This window comes from Glandiceps talaboti, chromosome 16, assembly GCF_964340395.1.
Source record: "Glandiceps talaboti chromosome 16, keGlaTala1.1, whole genome shotgun sequence".
Taxonomy (NCBI): Eukaryota; Metazoa; Hemichordata; class Enteropneusta; family Spengelidae; genus Glandiceps; species Glandiceps talaboti.
The window spans coordinates 21,981,621-22,009,559 of record NC_135564.1 but is presented as its reverse complement, the minus strand read 5'-3'; the positions used below and the strand labels follow the sequence as shown (position 1 = coordinate 22,009,559).

The following is a 27,939-nucleotide window of genomic DNA, read 5'->3' as shown; positions in this document are numbered from 1 at the left end:
ATAAATAAAAAATTGTTTGCTGTTGATTAGTTGCTAAGAGTAGAGTCCCTATGTTAAAACATTAAAGTTGATGCAGTGACTCTAGGTGATACACTTAATTATGGGGGGGGGGGGGGGGGGTAAACATTTTTAGCACAACTGAACTGATAAGGTTTGCTACAATCTGATTAAAATCTGATGTTGTGAAATCTAGTATAGATGTCTTTATTTACCTTTATTTCTGTCGTGTTGTGACATTTGTTTTGTTCCGGTGATCTTGTAAGCCTTCTCCAACCAATCAGCATGCTTCTTTCAAAATCATTCAGAGAGTCTCAGTACATGTTGACCTTCACGTGTTGTGTAAGGGTAGTTCGTTTGCTTGTTTTTTTTTTTTCAATTTTCAATATGCACAGCTGCCAACATAACAGTCATCCTGATTGGCTACTCGAAAGCGCAAGGTCCTTGAGATTCAGGATTGTCTATTACACAGGGTCAGATGTGGGATGGCAGTGATCACCCAGAACAAAACAAATGTCACAAAACGATGGAAATAAAGGTAAAGAAAGACATCTAACCGCTTTCACAACATCAGATTTTTAATCAGATTGGGTTCAATAATGCTATAGACATGGTGCCGTGTCTGTCCATGTGTGTGTGTGTGTGTGTGTGTGTGTGTGTGTGTGTGTGTGTGTGTGTGTGTGTGTGTGTGTGTGTGTGTGTGTGTGTGTGTGTGTGTGTGTGTGTGTGTGTGTGTGTGTGGAAGACTTAAACTCATATACTGATATACTAGTAGTGTATGAATGCATCCACTGCCTGTGGGAGTCTTGTTAGGAACGTTGCCGTAAAACAGGCCGTGGTTTGCTACGATGAACAAAGAGCGGCAATGGGATTAACGACGCATTCATAATCTTTCTCCCTAATACATCTATGGTGTGACTGTGTTACACCTAAATTACATGTAAGGAGAAAATGAAACAGATGGTGTATATTTTTGATCGTGTAATGTTTTATCTATTACAAATTAAATGATAATAAGCAGCATAAATGCTCACATTTGGAGTGCATTTGTGTTATGTGTCTAACAAGCAACCCACACACCCAAAATGGAATGAACCACTACGAAAGTATGTTTACATTTGTTTGAAACTTCAAACCCAGGCATCAACACACATTTGCACACAACTGTGATTCGAAGTCAACTGTACATGACCAGCATATTGCAGAAAGCAATGCAGGAGGACTGGTATGGTATTGTCAACCCTTGTAAGTCATTGGAAAAACCAAGATGACAGTCAATGATTGCTATCATGGAAGTAACTGAAGTTGGCAAAAATGATGAAACCTTTGTTATTCACTTGCCCAGCTGGCCCAGTGGACAAACTTGGTAACTTTTGTGGGACAACATGAAGTTTGTACGTCATTTGGTGAAAGGGGTTCTTCTATAAATCATTTGAAGCTCCTTTATGAATAAAAACAATAATACAATCAATGCTGACAGAATGATAGCAAATAAATTGTTTCATTTGATATATTTGAATTATTATACAATAAAATTATTATTCTTGTCTTCCTAATTCTTGTGTCCCTAAACCGATATGTCCCTATTAGTAATGATATAAGCCACATGTGCGTTGAGTGTTTTCTCCTGTGATTATGGATTTCACATTGTTGTTGATTCAGTGAAATAAACTACAATGTAAGGCCGCTACTATGATGTATTCCCGCACCACCAGCCATTCAACTGTCAAAGTTCAAGTGTCCCCCCCCCCATTCTAACAGACGTCAATTTCCTATTCACTTGAACAATACACTATACCTCTATAGCGCATATTACTGGTTTTACGTTGGAAGTCACCTGATTATACTTCATGACCCATAGAAAGGTCATGCAAGGCGTGAGTTTTAGCTCCATCGTGATCGTATTTCTTGTTTATTCACATTTCACTTTTTAACATGGTTATTTACAGTTTAAGGTATTGGTCTGACGGACCAAACAAGGTCGAATTTGTGTGGTCCGCCCAAAAAAATCACTGGTCCCGGACTTCGGGCCAGTGGATTTGTTCACCCCTCCATTATGATTCCATCAGTTATATCCAAATTAGGTTTAAAAATGTGTCCTTTTGGTCCAAAATTTATAGTTCCAAAACTACTGAGCAGATTGGGCAGAAATTTAATGGGAATGCATTTGGGGATGTGTAGATGATGGTGTATTCACAACATGATAATCCCATTGGCAATATGCAAATTAGTTCTTAAAATCTCAATTTTGGTCAAAATCTTATATCTCAAAAATTAAATGGTGAATGGGGCTGAAACTTGGTATGAGTGTTTTTTTAGGTGTTATTCTGCAGTTACTGTTCAAAACATTTGACACAACTTACCCTAGCAACCATGACTATGCCCTTAGCAACAGTGAAATGATACATATTACAAAGATAACAACAATGGCCTAGCAACAAGACCACCCCCATAGCAACAGCCAAATGGTGGTGTGTTTTTTTAATCAAAGATAACAGGAATGGGTAGACAAGTGAATAAAAATTTGAAAAATGTAAGCAAATATGCCTAGCTACAAGACAACTCCCATAGCAACAGCCAAAGGATGTCATGTATATCTTTTGGAATCCCATTGGTACTATTTTTATGTAGTTATTTTAACAGTTGTCATTGCACACATAACTATTAACCCTACTCCCCAACCTTCTCCTTTCCCATATTCAATATACATGTACTTCATGATATTCATCTCAACAGTGTCATTCTGTTTGTAACACAATAACAGTTGTAACATCTTTCATTGTACATTCTAGATGGTTTCTATCAGTCTATGCAATAGCTAACAACCCCAATTGTATAAAGCAGACAAAGTCTGAATCACAGTCAATATTACCTATTTGGATACCATGTGATGGAAAGGAACCTGAAAGTGTCTGTTACATGGGAAGTCAGCCCGAGAGGTCTACATCAGGTCAGATTACTGGTCTTTCAACATTTAAAGTCTCTTACACAGGTAGGTGCAGTCAAATTCTTTGAATTATTTGGCAGAACAACAATTTAGAATGTGTCAAGTGCACTTTAATAAGACAGATAGTGCATGAAGAAATTAGACCTACTTGTAAATAACTCATCCAGTCAGCCTGCAGTGTTCAATGCAATACTTGACATCTCTCACAACTGAATTTGGAAATATGTGTAATGTATGTAAGTGCCAAAATGTAAATGACTACAGTGTGTTATGAGCAGCCTTTGTACACTCCATATTTGCAGTATACAATATCTCTGAATATGGAAATTTTCTAAACTAATGAATATTAATGGTTTGTACAAAATTAACAAATTTGGTAAGAAGAATCTTTAGAGGTTGTGCCATAGCCCTCACAGCTGTGACCCCCTACAACAGTTTAGTGACACCACTCAGCACTGCATGGGTACATTCATTTCTGATTATGTTGTAGCTGTACAGCATGATGTGGACTTTGTTAGAATGTAAACACCTCCATGTAGGAGCAAAAATCTAAAGGCTTTCGGCCCTTATGGAAGGCATTCAGTTTACATCTGGTCTAGATGTATTTTTGTCTTCAAATAGATATTTATGTCATGTGACAGTACAGAAAGTAAGTTTTCCATTGATGTATAACACATGAATATTGAACATTGGGAATACTTTTTAATGTCACTGTGCTTCACGACCCCATATCAACTGTGATGGTGTGATACCTAGAGTACTTTAAATTCACTTTTATTGGCCCCCAGTAGATACAAATTTGAAAGTGATCCGACGACTTTTAAAGCCGAGGTGCATTTCACCTTAAAGGTGATTCAAAATGCTCACATTCACTATCGCTAATTTGCTAGACGACATGTTTGTGAAATGCATTCTGGTTTTAAAACTTTTCAAAAGCGTCTGCAAACACCTTAAAGGTGATTCAAAATGCTGTACAGCTACAACATAATCAGAAATGACACATGGCATTTTCAATGAAATCTGGCTGTTTTTTAAATGAAATTATGAAACATATACAGAGCAATTAGATATCAAGTGCACAAAGCATATCACATCATTAAAGTGTACATGACAATTTTCATTATTAGAAACCAGCTTTACTTTAGTTGTGATTGTATATCATAATTCTGATGGTTTTCTGTGTATTAAAACCAAAGGAATGGCATAGACTATCCACTATTGGACCACTGCAAAATCGGAGAAAAAGATCCTAGTCTTCCAAAGCACCTCCAAGGTACAATACTTTTGAAAAGTAGTTGTACCAACTATCATTCTTGCTAGATTATAGAACAACTAATGTTTTGTGAAGATCACTGCAAAGAATAAGAGTGCATTTGGTGACTTCCATCAAACAGCTATGTTTGTCATCAGTTGAGCTGAGATGGGCCCTGGCTATGCAAACATCAAGTAAACGTATACAATGTAATTTGAATTGGTAATTCAACGAGACCAGAATGTGATGTCATTCCATGGTCCTTATAGATATTAAGTTCAAGGGGTCATTTAAACTGTGACAGAGCAGTCAATGATGTTATTAATTTGTGTATATTGCCAATTCATTGTAGGGTTAGATGGCACAATAGCATTAGGAGCTCTGTCTTTGCATGATATAGAAAGCTTATTGATTATTGTAAATTATCAGTTCCCCAAAGGGGAGACTATTACAATGGGCTCTGTGCATCCGTAATACGTCATTTCTCAGACATGCAATATCTGATTTCTTTCAAACTGGGACAAAGGTGACATACCATATGAGACATGTGTTTTTCAATATGTGCAAATTTAACTGAATGGCAGCCATATTTGTAGTTAAAAATCAATATTTCCTGCAAAACTCAAAAACTGCAATAGATAGAGACTCCATTCAGTCACATACACGTAATTGTATTTGAGGGGGAACATGTATTCTACAAAGACTTGTTATATTTTCAACCCATACCTGTATAAGAACTTGTTAATTTCATTTTAGTCATGTTCCCACAATATTATCCTTGTAAAGCCAGACAGCCTACATTTAGGGTGTAATAAAATAGATTTTACAGAAACCAATAGTTAGTATTTTTATTTTTATATTATTAGGACCTATAGTGGACAAAGCATTGCTTCCAAATATAGACAGCTTACTACGAGAACACAAATATAACTGTAACAGAGACTCATTTCACGTAAGTATGAATTTCAGGTTTTGGATACTCTGTATGGGTTTGATGAAAGGAGAACTTTGTGTGATGAGTTTTATGGTAAGAGAACTGTGTGTGATGAGTTTGATGATAAGAGAACTGTGTGTGATGAGTTTGATGATAAGAGAACTGTGTGTGATGAGTTTGATGATATGAGAACTGTGTGTGATGAGTTTGATGATAAGAGAACTGTGTGTGATGAGTTTGATGATAAGAGAACTGTGTGTGATGAGTTTGATGATAAGAGAACTGTGTGTGATGAGTTTGATGATAATAGAACTGTGTGTGATGAGTTTGATGATAAGAGAACTGTGTGTGATGAGTTTGATGATAAGAGAACTGTGTGTGATGAGTTTGATGATAAGAGAACTGTGTGTGATGAGTTTGATGATAATAGAACTGTGTGTGATGAGTTTGATGATAAGAGAACTGTATGTGATGAGTTTGATGATATGAGAACTGTGTGTGATGAGTTTAATGATATGAGAACTGTGTGTGATGAGTTTGATGATAAGAGAACTGTGTGTGATGAGTTTGATGATATGAGAACTGTGTGTGATGAGTTTGATGATAAGAGAACTGTGTGTGATGAGTTTGATGATATGAGAACTGTGTGTGATGAGTTTGATGATAAGAGAACTGTGTGTGATGAGTTTGATGATAAGAGAACTGTGTGTGATGAGTTTGATGATAAGAGAACTGTGTGTGATGAGTTTGATGATAAGAGAACTGTGTGTGATGAGTTTGATGATAGGAGAACTGTGTGTGATGAGTTTGATGATAAGAGAACTGTGTGTGATGAGTTTGATGATAAGAGAACTGTGTGATAAGTTTGATGATAAGAGAACTCAGTGTGATGAGTTTGATGATAAGAGAACTGTATGTGATGAGTTTAATGATATGAGAACTGTGTGTGATGAGTTTGATGATATGAGAACTGTGTGTGGTGAGTTTGATGATAAGAGAACTGTGTGTGATGAGTTTGATAATAAGAGAACTGTGTGTGATGAGTTTGATGATAAGAGAACTGTGTGTGATGAGTTTGATGATATGAGAACTGTGTGATGAGTTTGATGATAAGAGAACTGTGTGTGATGAGTTTGATGATAGGAGAACTGTGTGTGATGAGTTTGATGAAATGAGAACTGTGTGTGATGAGTTTGATGATATGAGAACTGTGTGTGATGAGTTTGATGATAAGAGAACTGTGTGTGATGAGTTTGATGATATGAGAACTGTGTGTGATGAGTTTGATGATAAGAGAACTGTGTGTGATGAGTTTGATGATAAGAGAACTGTGTGTGATGAGTTTAATGATATGAGAACTGTGTGTGATGAGTTTGATGAAATGAGAACTGTGTGTGATGAGTTTGATGATAAGAGAACTGTGTGTGATGAGTTTGATGATAGGAGAACTGTGTGTGATGAGTTTGATGATATGAGAACTGTGTGTGGTGAGTTTGATGATAAGAGAACTGTGTGTGATGAGTTTGATGAAATGAGAACTGTGTGTGATGAGTTTGATGATATGAGAACTGTGTGTGATGAGTTTGATGATAGGAGAACTGTGTGTGATGAGTTTGATGATATGAGAACTGTGTGTGATGAGTTTGATGATAAGAGAACTGTGTGTGATGAGTTTGATGAAATGAGAACTGTGTGTGGTGAGTTTAATGATATGAGAACTGTGTGTGATGAGTTTAATGATATGAGAACTCTGTGTGGTGAGTTTAATGATATGAGAACTGTGTGTGATGAGTTTAATGATATGAGAACTGTATGTGATGAGTTTGATGATATGAGAACTGTGTGTGGTGAGTTTAATGATATGAGAACTGTATGTGATGAGTTTGATGATATGAGAACTGTGTGTGATGAGTTTGATGATATGAGAACTGTGTGTGGTGAGTTTAATGATATGAGAACTGTGTGTGATGAGTTTAATGATATGAGAACTGTGTGTGGTGAGTTTAATGATATGAGAACTGTGTGTGATGAGTTTAATGATATGAGAACTGTATGTGATGAGTTTGATGATATGAGAACTGTGTGTGATGAGTTTGATGAAAGGAGAACTGTGTGTGATGAGTTTTATGATAAGAGAACTGTGTGTGATGAGTTTGATGATATGAGAACTGTGTGTGATGAGTTTGATGATAAGAGAACTGTGTGTGGTGAGTTTAATGATAAGAGAACTGTGTGTGGTGAGTTTAATGATATGAGAACTGTATGTGATGAGTTTAATGATGAGAACTGTGTGTGATGAGTTTGATGATATGAGAACTGTGTGTGATGAGTTTGATGATATGAGAACTGTGTGTGATGAGTTTGATGAAATGAGAACTGTGTGTGATGAGTTTGATGATATGAGAACTGTGTGTGATGAGTTTGATGAAAGGAGAACTGTGTGTGATGAGTTTTATGATAAGAGAACTGTGTGTGATGAGTTTTATGATAAGAGAACTGTGTGTGATGAGTTTAAAGTGTACATGCAAAGGTTGATAATTTTTTTCGTAATTATGTTTATTTTGCCATAAAAATAAATGAAATTGCATTCATACCTCTAAATATTGTGCGCATTGGCAAGAAAGTCGCAAAAATACTTGCCCCCTTAATCCCCTGTGCTTCGACTAACTTCGGCACCTCAACCAGCTCACGAAAGGTGTCGAGGTCCCACGTGTTACAAAAGCCTTCTAAGCCTTTGTGTAATGTTTACTTATGAATTACTAATTACGCTTGCTATATAGTATTATCTGTAACTGTACATATTGTGGTGTACCAGTTTAGTCTTCCGACAACAATGGTTCCTTGGTGTTTTGTCGGCAGCACCCGCAGTGAAAGATCACCCTACGCATATTTCAGAGTGATATAACTGAGTAGGTAATAATGGGTGAAGGCAGTTGAAATCACGTAAAAACTGGACAGTGATGCCATACAGTGAAAGCCGGTAAATGTTACCGGGGCCGGGGTTCTCCACGCCACCGGTGTAGCCATGATCAAAGCGAAAAAACTTGGAAGACAAATAAAATAATTTGAAATGATGTTTTCAAGAAAGTAAGTTAGCTTCATAAAATATTTTCACTACGATAGCATTTGTTTTTAAACAATGCGTAGTCCGATTGTATGTTTTGATTTCCATGTTGCTGGGAGTCGATCGTTTTCATTGTGATACATCACATGTACATCGTCGGAATCATATCAAAGTAAAAAGACGCACCGCTCATTATAATGTTGCTATTTTTGTTTCCATTGTTTTGTCTACCTGAACAATTACTGTGTCATGCCAATCACATGTCAAAAGTGGATGGACACAGCAAAGTACAGTCAGCACTAAGCTTCACGCTCCCAGGTCAAATAACTTCCACAACGTAAGACATGTCTATCCATAAAAAAAACTCAAACAAAACTGGTCGGAGACAATACACAATACACCACAGTACGGCCGGCTTCAGTGAACATGGGCTGTGCTTTGAAAGAAGATGAAACCACTTCATGTCACTGTGTGGATGGTAATGAACGCAGTAAAAATGAAATAAAGTAAGTGTACACATAGCTTTCAAGAGGGATGGTTATCCAACAAAAGGTTCTGCTTTAACGAATTTGTGGGTCTACTTTCGCGAAGATTTTGAATGGTCATCCATAGATCAAATGTACTGTTATGACACATGCTACATTTGAACAACTTGAGAGAATATTATGGGGAACTATTGAAGCCATTCTCATTCGATCTCTGTATGTTTGATGGGTATGGAAATATTAGATAATTTTCGTTTCGATTACATTGTCAGCAGGAGCTGTTTTCCACCCATTGAATAGTTATGTCAACAAAGGACGCTGATAACAGCATTCACTTTATGTAAACAACACGGCTTCACTAGGACATACTCATTCACTACCAGAGGAACTATCGTTACTGCTAGCGGTCGGTTCGAATGAATTTGGCTAAATCACACCATCAGATGTTAATGCTGGAGTGTATTGCTCTACGCTTGAGGAATCTGACCAATATTCAACGTCGAGTTCTGGCGAAAACAGGTTTTGAAGTTGACCTTCTGGTTCGACCATAATGGCTTTACATGTAAAGATACACTGACGAATGCGTTTGTGTTCCCGAAGTGACGTCATAAAGTTCCAAATCCTGTCATATCCATATGCAAATGAGAGGTACTTACCTGAAGGTGCTCTGTGGCTGAGCCGAGAGTGCCTCATTTTTCGCGCAATTTCTCGTGTTAGAATTATATTGTACTATTACAAACCCGATTTCCTTTATTTTTATGGCAAAATAAACATAATTATGAAAAAAAGTATGTACCTTTGCATGTACACTTTAATGGTAAGAGAACTGTGTGTGATGAGTTTAATGGTAAGAGAACTTTGAATGATATAGATCACCAGGTTACAGTAGTGATGTGTACATGGTCCAAATAGAATGATATAGATCACCAAGTTACAGTGGTGATGTGTACATAAGTCCACATAGAATGATATAAATCACCAGGTTACAGTGGTGATGTGTACATAAGTCCACATAGAATGATATAAATCACCAGGTTACAGTGGTGATGTGTACATGGTCCAAATAGAATGATATAGATCACCAGGTGGTTACAGTGGTGATGTGTACATAAGTCCACATAGAATGATATAGATCACCAGGTTACAGTGGTGATGTGTACATGGTCCACATAGAATGATATAGATCACCAGGTTACAGTGGTGATGTGTACATAAGTCCACATAGAATGATATAAATCACCAGGTTACAGTGGTGATGTGTACATGGTCCAAATAGAATGATATGGATCACCAGGTTACAGTGGTGATGTGTACATGGTCCACATAGCATGATATAGATCACCAGGTTACAGTGGTGATGTGTACATGGTCCACATAGCATGATATAGATCACCAGGTTACAGTGGTGATGTGTACATAAGTCCACATAGAATGATATAAATCACCAGGTTACAGTGGTGATGTGTACATAAGTCCACATAGAATGATATAGATCACCAGGTTACAGTGGTGATGTGTACATAAGTCCACATAGAATGATATAGATCACAAGGTGGTTACAGTGGTTTGTCACTACTCATCTACCAACTTGTAGTTACAATTCTCCTTACGTCACTCCTATTTTCCTTGGCTGAATGAAGAAAGATATTAGGAAATAATACATTTCAATTTGATCTACAAGACAAATAATATCTCCAACACATGCAATGTGTGGCTACTTATGGTGTAATTGACCGATCACCGAGATTGATTGACAGATTCCATTGACCAATCAGTGAGCATAATTCTATAATGTGCACTTGCACGTGTCACAGCCTATGACAAACAAAGCAATCTGTCGTAGTTTATCAGCGTGTAGTGAATGCAAGGTTCTCGTATATAATATTTGCTTACAACATTGAAATTGTCGTGAAATACTGGTCATGGGATCGGTATAATATATATGATCACTATCCCGAAGGATAGAGAGGTTGAATCTTATTTTTATACTTTCTGAAGCTGAAAAAATATCGACAATGTTGACCTACATGATCAAGAAGATGGACCGCCATTTATACGCGCATCTGAGGTATGTATTTTGATATTACTGTGAGGTAAACTATTTCATCGATCTATTCATAAAATACTGATTTTTTCAGCCCAAATTTCTTTTAGGTGGAGTAAGAGGTCTTTATCTCTAAGTGTATTTCCTGTTTGCTTTAGTGAATCCAGATACAAAACAAAAATTTAAAGCAACATGCAAGATTGCGACTAAATATCAGAATTTGTAAATACCACTGACATGGCTCAAAATGAAAGTTATATTGTTACAATATTTTACATCACTACTTGTGCATCTGATCCATTTTATTTTCAGTAAATTTTGTATTGAAATAAGAAAAGCAAGAAATGTGATAAATATCTTCTGTAACAGCAACCCCCAAAATATATGAATAAACAAATGTAAGTAAATAAACAAAAGATGATTTGTACATGGGGAAAGTATATACTTGTACAGTAATGGCCTATTTTGATTTGTACAACTGGTACCTTATTTCTCATTTAGTGTAATAATTTAGTCATGTAAAAGTAAGTTGACCTTTACCAGAAATTAAAGTAAAAAGAATGTTTTTTTTATATCGTGAAACATAATAACTACATTTGTGACTATATAACCCTTTGTAGTAACAGTTTAAAAGCAATATGTCAAACAAATGAAAAATGGTACTTCATTCAGATTGTCAGTAAATTTTATTACTAGTTAGTAATTTTTACTCATGTGTCATGCATCATAGACATAATAATGTATATCTCACTGTTATGACACTTTGAAATGTTGAAAATAAATCAAAATAAAAAAGAACGCTTGTTTTCAATATTTTCAAAAGACTAAATGTTCACAGTTGATGCAGATAAATTTCCTTTATTCATATTCCTTTGATGACTTGTGTGTTAATAATCCGTCCAACACCAAATGGTGACCTCAGCCTAGCTACCCACTGCTGTCATAGCAACTTGACAACAGTCAACTCATATTTTTTAGAAACAACATCTCCACAAACAATGTTGCAGTTGATTGATGCCTTGAATATTAGATACAGAAGTTCTGCCTATAAAATAAAACAAAAATATACATGAAACATGAATAATAATGTCATCTACTTTCTTATAATTTCAGGAGTGGTTTCTAGTGGATGTTGGTTTGCAGAGTGATAAAGTAACCACATGAAAATGTCTTAACATTTGAAATCTCTAACCACGAATTAAAAAGGAGATCCTATATAGTATCTCTCATTTAAAGTTAGGATGAATTTTGCAGCTGATGGATAACATGGCTTATGTATCAAAAATATTGTACAAGCTACATGAAAACTCCTTTCATACTTTGCTACACCTTTTTCATGACAATTATTAGTAACAATTCCTTTGAACTTTCTTTTCTGTTTTATATAACTATTACAAGACATTATCAAAGACAAAAAACATTGGACTTATTATTGTCATTTTAAAGGACATTTTATATTTGGTGTTAAAAAATTAAATCACTTCATGAAAAGTGATTTTCAAGTTCTTGTCCTTGTCAAAGGTTAGAGTTAAAGGATGTTATTCAAATCAATTGTGTAATAAATCAGAGATTGTACAAAAAAAAAGGTCAATTACTATTGTGTAGTTCTATGGAAACAAACTTTACAAATTCTATGGTCTAGGATTTTTTTTGGAGTCTCTATATTTGCTGTTTTAAAAAAAATAAATTTCTGGGCTTCACTGGCTTCCTTCACAGTTCGTATTGGTTCACTTTTGTCAGTGTGGGGTGCCTGTAATGGATGATTGCTTGTAAATGCCAGACAAAGAAATATCCATTCTTTGACAGCAGTGTTTTATTTAAGGGCGGTAAGTAGGTAAAATCTACCGGGGTTCCCACATCATTTTACTGGGGTTCCCCACCTAAACTATGATACATTGCATGGGAAGCACTACCAGTTTTACCTCTTTCCCCCTTTCTGTTACCGGGGTTCCCAAACCTTAGCAAAAACACTGCTGACAGCTACAACTTGTTTAGTGCCACCAAGTTAACACTGAATAGGCAAGTTTGAAATAAATAATTACAAATAGAAAAAAAATACACATAAAATTAGGAAGTATTTGTTGCTCCACTGGACTTCAGAAAGGAAAGAACGGTTTTCTTATTACCATAAGTTATTGTTATGATTATGATTATCAGAAATTGATACTCTGAGAGTATCTGACAGTAATAATCTGCAATATAACTGTACTGTTTTGAGGTAAACTTAAACGAGTGTCTATTTTTTCAAGTCTAATATGTGTTCCTTTTTTTCACTGTGCAAAAGAAATAGAATTTAGAAATGATATGGTACATTGCAGTTGACTTAAGCTGTCGTGTGCAGTGAATGATTAATTGATGACAACCATTATTTCAGAAAATTGTTGAGTTTTGCAGTTATAACGGCTGTCATGACTTAAATTTATAATTGTGAATTCAAGTATTTTTTACCTTCCCCAGTTTGCCTACTATACGCCACTACACTGCATGTACGTACGTCAACAAATTACACACCGTGCAGTCCAGGACGCTTTATTTCAAGATTTTGGTACATCGTATCCTGCAAGTCAAACAAGTGACCTCTCATATCGTAAAATGCTATAAATTGCGCTGTTTCTACTTTTTGCATTTATTTGTATTGATGGAATAGACTTGTGATTGTTATGTAAAACCATTGAAGATACAAATCTAAAACCATTTTTTCGTCAATAACAAACCTGTTATTCATAATATTCTATATCGTAGCAATGCAACTGTGAATCATTTTAGTTTTACTTCTCATCTTATGGTTTATCTCAGTCACCTTGTGGAATTTATTTTAAAACAAAAAGTATTGCTATGAAATGTGCAAATCAATGGAAACAATGAAAACATCAGTGAAATAAATAAATATGTACCCATCTGTACAGGAACGGAGACGGCTATGATGTAAAATCTTATTCAACATGCATCTGCCATGTGGTTTCTCAGACTTCAGCCGACTTCGATAAAATTTGGTGAATTGACAGTACCCGAACTAAAATAAATTGTTTCCATCTATGTATTGACCATAGGAAAGCTATCATCTTTGCTTTGGTGGCAGTGGAACGATAAAGAACACTCAAATTATTAATAGTATTTTTCAGCGATCGCCACGTTGGACGCCATGTTTTGCCTACGACAAACCATGCAAAACGTGCGAAGTTGTCGTAGTAGCAACTGTAACTTAGGTGGGCGTGGCTCCAGTGCTCAGGGCGATCGGTCAATTGGGACTACTGTTGACAATTTTAAACTACAAAACAGAAAAGTGTGGAAAAGTGTTATATTTCAGCCAATTTAATTCATAATAGAACCAAACCTTCATTGATTGCAGCTAAGAAGATAGTAAGAAACACAATCAGCAACACAGACTCAACCCAGAACAAGATCTTAACATAGATTTTATGAGGAAAGTTGCTAACAGAAACAACATAATGTTAAAGTTTGAAAGTGAATGTAATAAGAAGACTAAAACGAGGCCTGAGATCAAGAACCTAAATGTACTGTCAAATTTGGTCATTGACATCCGTCATGTCATTTCAATGAAAATATTAATTATTAATCCTTTTTTTCCCAACTTGTACTAAGTAGTGTACAAACAAATACAACTTAGAGAGAAAGAGGACCAACTTGTACTTAGTTATATACAAACAAAATACCCCTATGTATGGAGATTGAAGATTAAGAAATTCTTCCTGTTCATTCTTATACACAAAAACGTGGTAAAACTTTCAGATCTAAATTGCCATTAACTGTGGTTTCAATCCCGGGTTTTTTGCATTATGGTTATCTTATCAGTGAAACTGTAAGGATTATATACATCCTCAGATTGTTCTTTTGATCTGACCCAACTGTTTGCAAAGATGTACTAGACAACTGATAGATCTAAAACTGTGCAACTGTGGAGTGTCTGTAAACACTGACATACTTTCATTTGACTAGGTTGTTACCCATGGATATGCCCAGTATGATGTCTTTGGATCAGTGTCACATGATACTTCCTTATTGCTAGGACAACGTAGTAGTCTGATGATTGAGTGTGCATGGGAAAATGTCAATCAAATTCTACAGAAACCACCTCATAAAGCAAAGGCCACAGTTGTAAGTATGGTATATTTTTTAACATCATAATGTTGGCAAAACCTCATGAAGTGTGTGCTCAACTTCAAGATTACATAGCCAACTTCCTGCAGTCCTGTGACAGTGCAGGATTGCAGCAGTACTGAAATCCAGGACTACACACGCCTCTGAACTTCAGTTATGCAAGAACACAAAATTTCAGTCAAGCAACAGGACTGAATTTCACTGTTGTGCAGAACTCTCTTGGCTGGCACACATGACCCAAAATGTTATTAGTATTTTTGTTACTTTTAGGGTGGAAATTGAGTAAGATGTATGTTAATTGTTAGTTCCCCAAGTATTCATAGTTTACAGACTTGGCTATCTTACGTAACATACTGACTTGACATATCTAAGTCTCTTGGCTACCAAGTATTTTAACTGTTTGGTTTTCGCCACCAAAATAATGGTATAGAAGGTATAGAAATCAATGTGTCCGTTAACAGATTTATCCCCTTTTCTAGTTCCAAACCTTAGTAAAAAAACATTACAAAATATAATAGATTTGAACACCCTTTGAAGAATGTTAAAGTGCCGTATGAATGTGGATTTGGTATTTAGTTTGGGGTTTTCATTTATAAAACAATTTTATCATCATGGCTTCCTACTTGAAAAATCAATGTGAAATAACATATGTCAAGTCCTTGTTTGTAATTCAATACATTGCAAAGTCATAATAAAGGTGTAAAATCTTTGTTATTTATTTACTGTACAATAGCAAACTTTTTACACATTTTGTAGCTTTTTGCAATGTGTTGAGTTAAAAGCAAAGACTTTGTCAGTATTGTTTCATATTGATTTTTAGCACAACCGGACTGATAAGGTTCAGCAATATATGCATTCAGGGCTCAAAATTAACTGTTTTCTTTGGTAGTCCTAGTGGGATACCAATTTCAGAAATTGGTAGCCCAAGGATTGTGACCTGAACTGAAAACAGATTTCCTCTATTGGAAAAATGTGTATTTTAAAGTGTATGTAAATAGGTTTCCAAAGTTTCTGACTTTTTGCCTACAAATGGTGTAGTTTTCATAGATAATTAGAGATTTGTATGACATTTTTGACAAAAGTACGATATTAATTATGAAAAGTTGAATTTTTTTTTGGAAAAATTCTGGAAATTGCCAAAGTTGTTTATGTATTTCATGACGTCACAACTGGAAGGAATTTCAAATATGTCCGATAACATAACAAGCGATACCGATTCTAGTGGAACCACATTCGACTATTTAGAAGTCGAAACTGACAATGACAACAATACATGTAGTATTAATGTGAGTACTAGTGATGACGAAGAAGATGTGGTAGTGGGGGATGCTTGTATTGTACCATATATGTATGAACCACAACAACGACTACAGCCAAACAACAATCCCCAGCTGCAGATGGTCGTTGATTGTTGCGACGGCAATGACGATGTCATTGTCGACAGACTAAATAATACTGACTAGTCTAGTATCACAGTATTGACTCGTAGTACTGAAATAATAAGACAACGAAGCAGATATTAATAGAAATATATAGACCAACAAATTGTATTTTCAATGTTTAAAGTTTGTTGCTAATGAATTTGCCCTTTGGCTGATTGAAAATGGACAATATTAATCTAATGGCTATGATGTTTTTTGAAACCAACATCTTGCATCGAGTGTTGATTTTCTTTACTTGTAAATTGTTTGTCAAGCATTGTATTTAGTGCTCATGTATATTTTTACTGAATGGCAATCATATCTGTAGTAAATAATCACTCTAGTTAATACTGCATAACTAAACAACTTCAGTCATAGACTCTATTCATAGACCATCAACATTCAAAATTAAGCTATTTATTACATATTGCAGACACTATACAGCACTTATGTAGGGCTAATATCTTTTAGATCATGTCTATAGATAATGCAGGACCAGATAAACACATACATGCAGTACTGTTGGTGTTCATATCACGTTTTACTCAATGACAGTCGTATTTGTAGTGAACAATCATGATTGACCAATTAACTCAAAAAAGGTTAATACATGGAGACTTCATTAAAATGTCTGTTTGAGGGGGAGCACTATGTCTTCTATGAAGACTTGTTTTTGACTAATTGTATGACCCCTGTATTTTGTGCCGTCATTATTAACCATAGATACCACAGGCAATAAGAATTTTTAAAGACCAGTGTTGAGCTGCAGTGCAGTGATCTTGTGGGTTTGAGTTTTAAATTATTGTAGCTGTTTTAAATTTAACATTACATATATGTGTATCTTGTTGTGTATCTGTTATAATTGTATCATTTTTGTATTTTGTGAATTATTATACTGCTGGCAGTGTCCCAATTTCCCCTTGTGGGATCAATAAAGTGTGTATTATTATTATTATTATTATTATTATTATTATTATTATTATTATTATTATTATTATGTGTCTAGAAAAATGTCACAGAAGTTCTTCGTTGACAAAAGAAAATGATATGGTTTCAACAAAACCTAACTCTATCTAATCACTCTGACTATCTTTAGCCCTATCAAGTCAGCAAAGTAAAATGATTACCAAACATTGATAGCATGTCCCAAAACCACATCAGATGATTGAAATAAATGTTATTCTATTTATTTTTGTAGAGCATCCGAGCTGTTCCTGGTGACACAAGAAGTGTTATTAATTCTGTGTACAGAGAACTGTGTACATTAGTTGTAAGTCAAAGTTTATGATAGCATGATGTACCTATTATATTTAGGTGTTAATCTGTATGACATTCCTAGGCATACAGCCTTCTTCTTCAGATTTCAGGCAATCAAAGTGGTTGTTAGATCTAACACAGGTGTGGACTGATACAGGTGGTGTACATTGTATATTCTGTGATCATCTTCTTTACCTGTCTCTCTGTCTCTTGACAGACAGACAGACAGACAGACAGACAGACAGACAGACAGACATACCAATCTGTCTGGCTGGCTGGCTTGCTGTCTCTCTGGCTGGTTGGCTATCTGGCTGGCTGGCTGGTTGGTTGGCTGTCTTTCTGGCTGGCTATCTGACTGGTTGGCTGGATATCTGTCTGTTTAGCTGGCAGGCTGACTGTCTGTCTGTCTGTCTCTGACTGTATGATCTCTCTGGCTGGCTGGTTTGCTATATGTCTGTGTCTGATTGTCTGCCTGTCTGTCTGTCTGTCTTTCCATCTGACCCAGTCTGTTATCCAACCTCTGTCTCAGGTGAATATACTTTAAAGGGGCACAAGCTGAGTTTGTACATTTTCGGGGCGTAATTTTCTTTCTGCACAATAAAAGGTAATTCTACTGTATACTTAACCATCACTTGCAATTGAATGAACTCAAACCTGGCATTAGGATCTAATGACATAATATATTATATGTATCAAAAACTGTACATAAACTCCCTACTATATGCAATCAGCAGTTCTAGCAATGTCAGAACACAAATTGTAATGTCACAGAAAGTATACATCGAAGTTAACAATATGCAAGAATAATTTACATGAATTTTTTGTAAGTATTTCACTTAGTAAAAAGCTCATAAACTCAACTTGTGCCACTGCAACTTGATGGTAACTGTATTGATGAATCTCAGCCCTTGCATTACTAGTCACCTTTATAGTTTTGTGACAAAATTAGTGTTATTTTCAGAGCTTTGCCAAAGGACTAGAAACTGGTGAGATTCAGTGGGCTAAAAAGACATCAGATAATGATGGAGACTCACTCAAACAACAAGTCATATCATTTCTGAAAGAATTAAAGAAAGGAAGACAGAAAAGAAAGGTGAAATATTATAAAACTAACTTTATATTCATTTGGCATGTGTTATTACAGTAAAATTAATTATTGTGTTAGATGGCTGTGGAAAAATAGAATTATGTAAACCATTGCCTTCTTTACTTGAGAACTTCAGAAAAATATTTTACTTTGAAAACATAAAACATCTTGCATATCTCAAATTTTGTAAAATTGTGAGGATCTGATTGTTTGAATCTTAGAATGAGGAATAATTGAAAGGTGGATGGGGTCAAAGGTCAAACTTTTATGTTAAAAACATAATGTATTCAGAACTATTGATAAATTGAGTAGTTTGCTGAAGTGTCATTCTCTCCTCACAGCGAGAAAGACCTAAATATCTTGAAATGGTTGTTATCGCAGGCTATGAATTAAGAAAAAAAGATTGGAAAAAAACTATTATATTAATCATTTACGTGTAGGAATTGGAAGATGACGGTTCAAGAGAGAACTCATTTGATTCCCCACTCCATAGTCAAATGGTACCAAAACGAGAAAGATTAGATTTTACTGAACAATTGTGGAATGTATGTATTGGTGCTACTAGCTACAAAGATGTGACAGAATCCTTTGATGTTGTCTTGAAAGCCCTGCACAGTGGTGAAGTCCAGCCTATGGTAAGTTCTATTTGAAAACAAGTCATGTTAGATTTTTAGCACAACTGAACTGAAAGGTTCAGTAGTGCTATAGGCATGGCAAAGTGTCTGTCTGTCTGTCTGTCTGTCTGTCTGTGTGTGTGTGTGTATGTGTGTAAACAACTTAAAGTCAAAAACTGCTGGACCGATTGCTTTGATATTTGGTGGTCATGTTACTTCTGGTGTCTAGTTGGGAAATTGTTCAAATGAAAATGATTGCATCAGGGATGTGGGTTTTGGGTCAAAAAATGTGATTTTTGGTCAAAAAACTTAAACTCAGAAACTACTGGGCAGATTGGTGCGAAATTTGGTGGGAACATTCTTAAGGGGGTGTAAAGTAAGATTTGTTCATGACGGGATGATTCCATCAGTGATATGCAAATTAGGGCTGAAAATGTGTCTTTTTGGTTAAAAATCTATAATTCCAAAACCACTGAGCAGATTGGGCTGAAATTTAATGGAAATGCATTTAGGGATGTATGGACGAAGATATGTTAAGCATACCATGATTCCATGAGTGATATGGAATTAAGGTGTAAAAATGTGAATTTTGGTCAAAACTTATATCTCAAAAAATGCTAAGTGAATGAGTTTGAAACTTGGTGAGATGTTTCTAGAAGTGTTATTCTTTGTCATTGCTTTTCCTCAAAAATCTTCAACTCTGAAATTACCCAGTAGATTGAGCTTAACTTTGTTGAGAATGTGTAGATTTGTCATCATTAATAGCTGACACAGTGAGAACAGTACATTGTTAATTAACTATAATGTTTACTTTACTATTTCCTCTGGTGGTAAAGCCTGTAGCATGGCCAGTTTGGTTTATGACTGGATTATGTAATATATTGTAAGACAGCTGTTTCATCACCTACCCATATAAACTGAATGTAGCTGGCTTTTACAATATTACAATAAGACAACCAAGAAAGATAAACCTGTTACATTGGTATGACTTGGTTCCAAATTGATTTAAAAAAATAAAGAAGTACAAAACCTTGTAGACACATCCCTTTAAAGTTTGATTAGGATGTTGCTATACTTGTCTTGTACACTTCCAACATAGGATGGCTGGATTATGATGATGGAAATTAGGTATGAAAATTTTGTTTTGGTTACAACTTTAAATCTTCAAAAAATTATATATCTATCTATCATTGCCCTGAACATGAAGTTGTGCGGCAACGCAATATTTGCGCTATTTTTCATTTGTCTAGATGGGTTTTATAAATTATTATAGTATGTAGTACATGTACATGTCTGGATGTCTGCACCCAAGTAGAATATCGCATCCATGTAGATCTTCATTGGGATAGTTTGTATGAGTGTAATCAGATCAACCTCAATGTCTAAGATTACTATTAATTATATCAACCTCAATGTCTAAGATTACTATTAATTATATCAACCTCAATGTCTAAGATTAGTATTAATTATATCAACCTCAATGTCTAAGATTAGTATTAATCATATCAACCTCAATGTCTAAGATTACTATTAATTATATCAACCTCAATGTCTAAGATTACTATTAATTATATCAACCTCAATGTCTAAGATTACTATTAATTATATCAACCTCAATGTCTAAGATTACTATTAATTATATCAACCTCAATGTCTAAGATTATTATTAATTATATCAACCTCAATGTCTAAGATTAGTATCAATTATATCAACCTCAATGTCTAAGATTAGTATCAATTATATCAACCTCAATGTCTAAGATTATTATTAATTATATCAACCTCAATGTCTAAGATTACTATTAATCATATCAACCTCAATGTCTAAGATTAGTATTGATTATATCAACCTCAATGTCTAAGATTACTATTAATTATATCAACCTCAATGTCTAAGATTACTATTAATTATATCAACCTCAATGTCTAAGATTAGTATCAATTATATCAACCTCAATGTCTAAGATTACTATTAATTATATCAACCTCAATGTCTAAGATTAGTATCAATTATATCAACCTCAATGTCTAAGATTACTATTAATTATATCAACCTCAATGTCTAAGATTAGTATCAATTATATCAACCTCAATGTCTAAGATTATTATTAATTATATCAACCTCAATGTCTAAGATTACTATTAATTATATCAACCTCAATGTCTAAGATTAGTATCAATTATATCAACCTCAATGTCTAAGATTACTATTAATTATATCAACCTCAATGTCTAAGATTAGTATTGATTATATCAACCTCAATGTCTAAGATTACTATTAATTATATCAACCTCAATGTCTAAGATTAGTATTAATTATATCAACCTCAATGTCTAAGATTACTATTAATTATATCAACCTCAATGTCTAAGATTACTATCAATCATATCAACCTCAATGTCTAAGATTACTATTAATTATATCAACCTCAATGTCTAAGATTACTATTAATTATATCAACCTCAATGTCTAAGATTACTATTAATTATATCAACCTCAGTGTCTAAGATTACTATTAATTATATCAACCTCAATGTCTAAGATTACTATTAATTATATCAACCTCAATGTCTAAGATTAGTATTAATTATATCAACCTCAATGTCTAAGATTAGTATTAATTATATCAACCTCAATGTCTAAGATTACTATTAATTATATCAACCTCAATGTCTAAGATTACTATTAATTATATCAACCTCAATGTCTAAGATTAGTATTAATTATATCAACCTCAATGTCTAAGATTACTATCAATTATATCAACCTCAATGTCTAAGATTACTATTAATTATATCAACCTCAATGTCTAAGATTAGTATTAATTATATCAACCTCAATGTCTAAGATTACTATTAATTATATCAACCTCAATCTCTAAGATTACTATCAATTATATCAACCTCAATGTCTAAGATTACTATTAATTATATCAACCTCAATGTCTAAGATTATTATTAATTATATCAACCTCAATGTCTAAGATTAGTATTAATTATATCAACCTCAATGTCTAAGATTACTATAAATTATATCAACCTCAATGTCTAAGATTACTATCAATTATATCAACCTCAATGTCTAAGATTACTATTAATTATATCAACCTCAATGTCTAAGATTAGTATCAATTATATCAACCTCAATGTCTAAGATTACTATAAATTATATCAACCTCAATGTCTAAGATTACTATTAATTATATCAACCTCAATGTCTAAGATTACTATTAATTATATCAACCTCAATGTCTAAGATTATTATTAATTATATCAACCTCAATGTCTAAGATTACTATTAATTATATCAACCTCAATGTCTAAGATTAGTATCAATTATATCAACCTCAATGTCTAAGATTACTATAAATTATATCAACCTCAATGTCTAAGATTACTATTAATTATATCAACCTCAATGTCTAAGATTAGTATTAATTATATCAACCTCAATGTCTAAGATTACTATCAATTATATCAACCTCAATGTCTAAGATTACTATTAATTATATCAACCTCAATGTCTAAGATTATTATTAATTATATCAACCTCAATGTCTAAGATTAGTATTAATTATATCAACCTCAATGTCTAAGATTACTATTAATTATATCAACCTCAATGTCTAAGATTAGTATCAATTATATCAACCTCAATGTCTAAGATTACTATTAATTATATCAACCTCAATGTCTAAGATTAGTATTAATTATATCAACCTCAATGTCTAAGATTACTATTAATTATATCAACCTCAATGTCTAAGATTACTATAAATTATATCAACCTCAATGTCTAAGATTAGTATTAATTATATCAACCTCAATGTCTAAGATTAGTATTAATTATATCAACCTCAATGTCTAAGATTAGTATCAATTATATCAACCTCAATGTCTAAGATTACTATTAATTATATCAACCTCAATGTCTAAGATTACTATCAATTATATCAACCTCAATGTCTAAGATTACTATTAATTATATCAACCTCAATGTCTAAGATTACTATTAATTATATCAACCTCAATGTCTAAGATTAGTATCAATTATATCAACCTCAATGTCTAAGATTAGTATTAATTATATCAACCTCAATGTCTAAGATTACTATTAATTATATCAACCTCAATGTCTAAGATTAGTATTGATTATATCAACCTCAATGTCTAAGATTACTATTAATTATATCAACCTCAATGTCTAAGATTACTATTAATTATATCAACCTCAATGTCTAAGATTAGTATTAATTATATCAACCTCAATGTCTAAGATTAGTATTAATTATATCAACCTCAATGTCTAAGATTAGTATTGATTATATCAACCTCAATGTCTAAGATTAGTATTAATTATATCAACCTCAATGTCTAAGATTAGTATTAATTATATCAACCTCAATGTCTAAGATTACTATTAATTATATCAACCTCAATGTCTAAGATTATTATTAATTATATCAACCTCAATGTCTAAGATTAGTATTAATTATATCAACCTCAATGTCTAAGATTAGTATCAATTATATCAACCTCAATGTCTAAGATTACTATTAATTATATCAACCTCAATGTCTAAGATTACTATTAATTATATCAACCTCAATGTCTAAGATTACTATTAATTATATCAACCTCAATGTCTAAGATTAGTATTAATTATATCAACCTCAATGTCTAAGATTACTATTAATTATATCAACCTCAATGTCTAAGATTACTATCAATTATATCAACCTCAATGTCTAAGATTATTATTAATTATATCAACCTCAATGTCTAAGATTACTATTAATTATATCAACCTCAAAGTCTAAGATTACCGGTACTATTAACAAGTCATATTAATAGATGTACATGTATATATGTCATGGAATTAGTAATAAAGTGTGAACTTGATAACTCTTACTCTTTTCAGACTCAACTGAGTCCCTGATCACATGATCCTGCATCATTGGAACATTATGTGATCAAGGACTCTTTCAGACTCAACTGAGTCCCTAATCACATGATCCTGCATCATTGGAACATTATGTGATCAAGGACTCTTATGAACAAGTAATATTAAAGTATGCAATTTTTAACCAAATTTCAATTTTATCAAATTTCAAAATTTAATACCATTACTAAAATCATTTATCTATAACAGTATTAATTTATTTGTGTCTTGTAGCTTGTCATAACTGTCACTAGAATAATGAATGATTCCTAGAAAAATATAAGTACTGTACAGAAATTATATTTCTCAAAATAGTGGCTCTTTGACATACATATTTATGTTTTGTAGGTGCATAGAAATAACTTAACACAAATAGTGGCTCTTTGACATACATATTTATGTTTTGTAGGTGCATAGAAGTAACTTAACACAAATAGTGGCTGTTTGACATACATATTTATGTTTTGTAGGTGCATAGAAGTAACTTAACACAAATAGTGTCTCTTTGACATACATATTTATGTTTTGTAGGTGCATAGAAGTAACTTAACACAAATAGTGGCTCTTTGACATACATATTTATGTTTTGTAGGTGCATATAGAAGTAACTTAACACAAATAGTGGCTGTTTGACATACATATTTATGTTTTGTAGGTGCATAGAAGTAACTTAACACAAATAGTGGCTGTTTGACATACATATTTATGTTTTGTAGGTGCATAGAAGTAACTTAACACAAATAGTGTCTCTTTGACATACATATTTATGTTTTGTAGGTGCATAGAAGTAACTTAACACAAATAGTGGCTGTTTGACATACATATTTATGTTTTGTAGGTGCATAGAAGTAACTTAACACAAATAGTGGCTCTTTGACATACATATTTATGTTTTGCAGGTGCATAGAAGTAACTTAACACAAATAGTGGCTGTTTGACATACATATTTATGTTTTGCAGGTGCATAGAAGTAACTTAACACAAATAGTGGCTCTTTGACATACATATTTATGTTTTGCAGGTGCATAGAAGTAACTTAACACAAATAGTGGCTGTTTGACATACATATTTATGTTTTGTAGGTGCATAGAAGTAACTTAACACAAATAGTGGCTGTTTGACATACATATTTATGTTTTGTAGGTGCATAGAAGTAACTTAACACAAATAGTGGCTCTTTGACATACATATTTATGTTTTGTAGGTGCATAGAAGTAACTTAACACAAATAGTGTCTCTTTGACATACATATTTATGTTTTGTAGGTGCATAGAAGTAACTTAACACAAATAGTGGCTGTTTGACATACATATTTATGTTTTGTAGGTGCATAGAAGTAACTTAACACAAATAGTGTCTCTTTGACATACATATTTATGTTTTGTAGGTGCATAGAAGTAACTTAACACAAATAGTGTCTCTTTGACATACATATTTATGTTTTGTAGGTGCATAGAAGTAACTTAACACAAATAGTGGCTCTTTGACATACATATTTATGTTTTGTAGGTGCATAGAAGTAACTTAACACAAATAGTGGCTGTTTGACATACATATTTATGTTTTGTAGGTGCATAGAAGTAACTTAACACAAATAGTGTCTCTTTGACATACATATTTATGTTTTGTAGGTGCATAGAAGTAACTTAACACAAATAGTGTCTCTTTGACATACATATTTATGTTTTGTAGGTGCATAGAAGTAACTTAACACAAATAGTGGCTGTTTGACATACATATTTATGTTTTGTAGGTGCATAGAAGTAACTTAACACAAATAGTGGCTGTTTGACATACATATTTATGTTTTGTAGGTGCATAGAAGTAACTTAACACAAATAGTGTCTCTTTGACATACATATTTATGTTTTGTAGGTGCATAGAAGTAACTTAACACAAATAGTGTCTCTTTGACATACATATTTATGTTTTGTAGGTGCATAGAAGTAACTTAACACAAATAGTGTCTCTTTGACATACATATTTATGTTTTGTAGGTGCATAGAAGTAACTTAACACAAATAGTGGCTGTTTGACATACATATTTATGTTTTGTAGGTGCATAGAAGTAACTTAACACAAATAGTGGCTCTTTGACATACATATTTATGTTTTGTAGGTGCATAGAAGTAACTTAACACAAATAGTGGCTGTTTGACATACATATTTATGTTTTGTAGGTGCATAGAAGTAACTTAACACAAATAGTGGCTCTTTGACATACATATTTATGTTTTGTAGGTGCATAGAAGTAACTTAACACAAATAGTGGCTGTTTGACATACATATTTATGTTTTGTAGGTGCATAGAAGTAACTTAACACAAATGGTGGCTGTTTGACATACATATTTATGTTTTGTAGGTGCATAGAAGTAACTTAACACAAATAGTGGCTGTTTGACATACATATTTATGTTTTGTAGGTGCATAGAAGTAACTTAACACAAATAGTGGCTGTTTGACATACATATTTATGTTTTGTAGGTGCATAGAAGTAACTTAACACAAATAGTGGCTCTTTGACATACATATTTATGTTTTGTAGGTGCATAGAAGTAACTTAACACAAATAGTGTCTCTTTGACATACATATTTATGTTTTGTAGGTGCATAGAAGTAACTTAACACAAATAGTGGCTGTTTGACATACATATTTATGTTTTGTAGGTGCATAGAAGTAACTTAACACAAATAGTGGCTCTTTGACATACATATTTATGTTTTGTAGGTGCATAGAAGTAACTTAACACAAATAGTGGCTGTTTGACATACATATTTATGTTTTGTAGGTGCATAGAAGTAACTTAACACAAATGGTGGCTGTTTGACATACATATTTATGTTTTGTAGGTGCATAGAAGTAACTTAACACAAATAGTGGCTGTTTGACATACATATTTATGTTTTGTAGGTGCATAGAAGTAACTTAACACAAATAGTGGCTGTTTGACATACATATTTATGTTTTGTAGGTGCATAGAAGTAACTTAACACAAATAGTGGCTCTTTGACATACATATTTATGTTTTGTAGGTGCATAGAAGTAACTTAACACAAATAGTGTCTCTTTGACATACATATTTATGTTTTGTAGGTGCATAGAAGTAACTTAACACAAATAGTGGCTGTTTGACACATATTTATGTTTTGTAGGTGCATAGAAGTAACTTAACACAAATGGTGGCTGTTTGACATACATATTTATGTTTTGTAGGTGCATAGAAGTAACTTAACACAAATAGTGGCTGTTTGACACATATTTATGTTTTGCAGGTGCATAGAAGTAACTTAACACAAATAGTGGCTGTTTGACATACATATTTATGTTTTGTAGGTGCATAGAAGTAACTTATCACAAATAGTGTCTCTTTGACATACATATTTATGTTTTGTAGGTGCATAGAAGTAACTTAACACAAATAGTGGCTGTTTGACATACATATTTATGTTTTGTAGGTGCATAGAAGTAACTTAACACAAATAGTGGCTCTTTGACATACATATTTATGTTTTGCAGGTGCATAGAAGTAACTTAACACAAATAGTGGCTGTTTGACATACATATTTATGTTTTGTAGGTGCTTAGAAGTAACTTAACACAAATAGTGGCTCTTTGACATACATATTTATGTTTTGTAGGTGCATAGAAGTAACTTAACACAAATAGTGGCTCTTTGACATACATATTTATGTTTTGTAGGTGCATAGAAGTAACTTAACACAAATAGTGGCTGTTTGACATACATATTTATGTTTTGTAGGTGCATAGAAGTAA

General features: G+C 33.4%; 1 protein-coding gene across 1 annotated transcript in view; it reads left to right on the top strand.

Annotated features, from left to right (window-relative positions):
• Positions 1 to 27,939, top strand: part of LOC144447593 (protein zwilch homolog) — a 53,153-nt gene that overhangs the window by 12,898 nt on the left and 12,316 nt on the right. The window contains exons 4-9 of the mRNA XM_078137670.1: positions 2,790 to 2,989; positions 5,063 to 5,148; positions 14,681 to 14,839; positions 17,462 to 17,533; positions 18,482 to 18,613; positions 19,048 to 19,242. Coding sequence (XP_077993796.1) covers positions 2,790 to 2,989; positions 5,063 to 5,148; positions 14,681 to 14,839; positions 17,462 to 17,533; positions 18,482 to 18,613; positions 19,048 to 19,242 — 844 coding nt within the window. The remainder of the gene's footprint in view (positions 1 to 2,789; positions 2,990 to 5,062; positions 5,149 to 14,680; positions 14,840 to 17,461; positions 17,534 to 18,481; positions 18,614 to 19,047; positions 19,243 to 27,939) is intronic.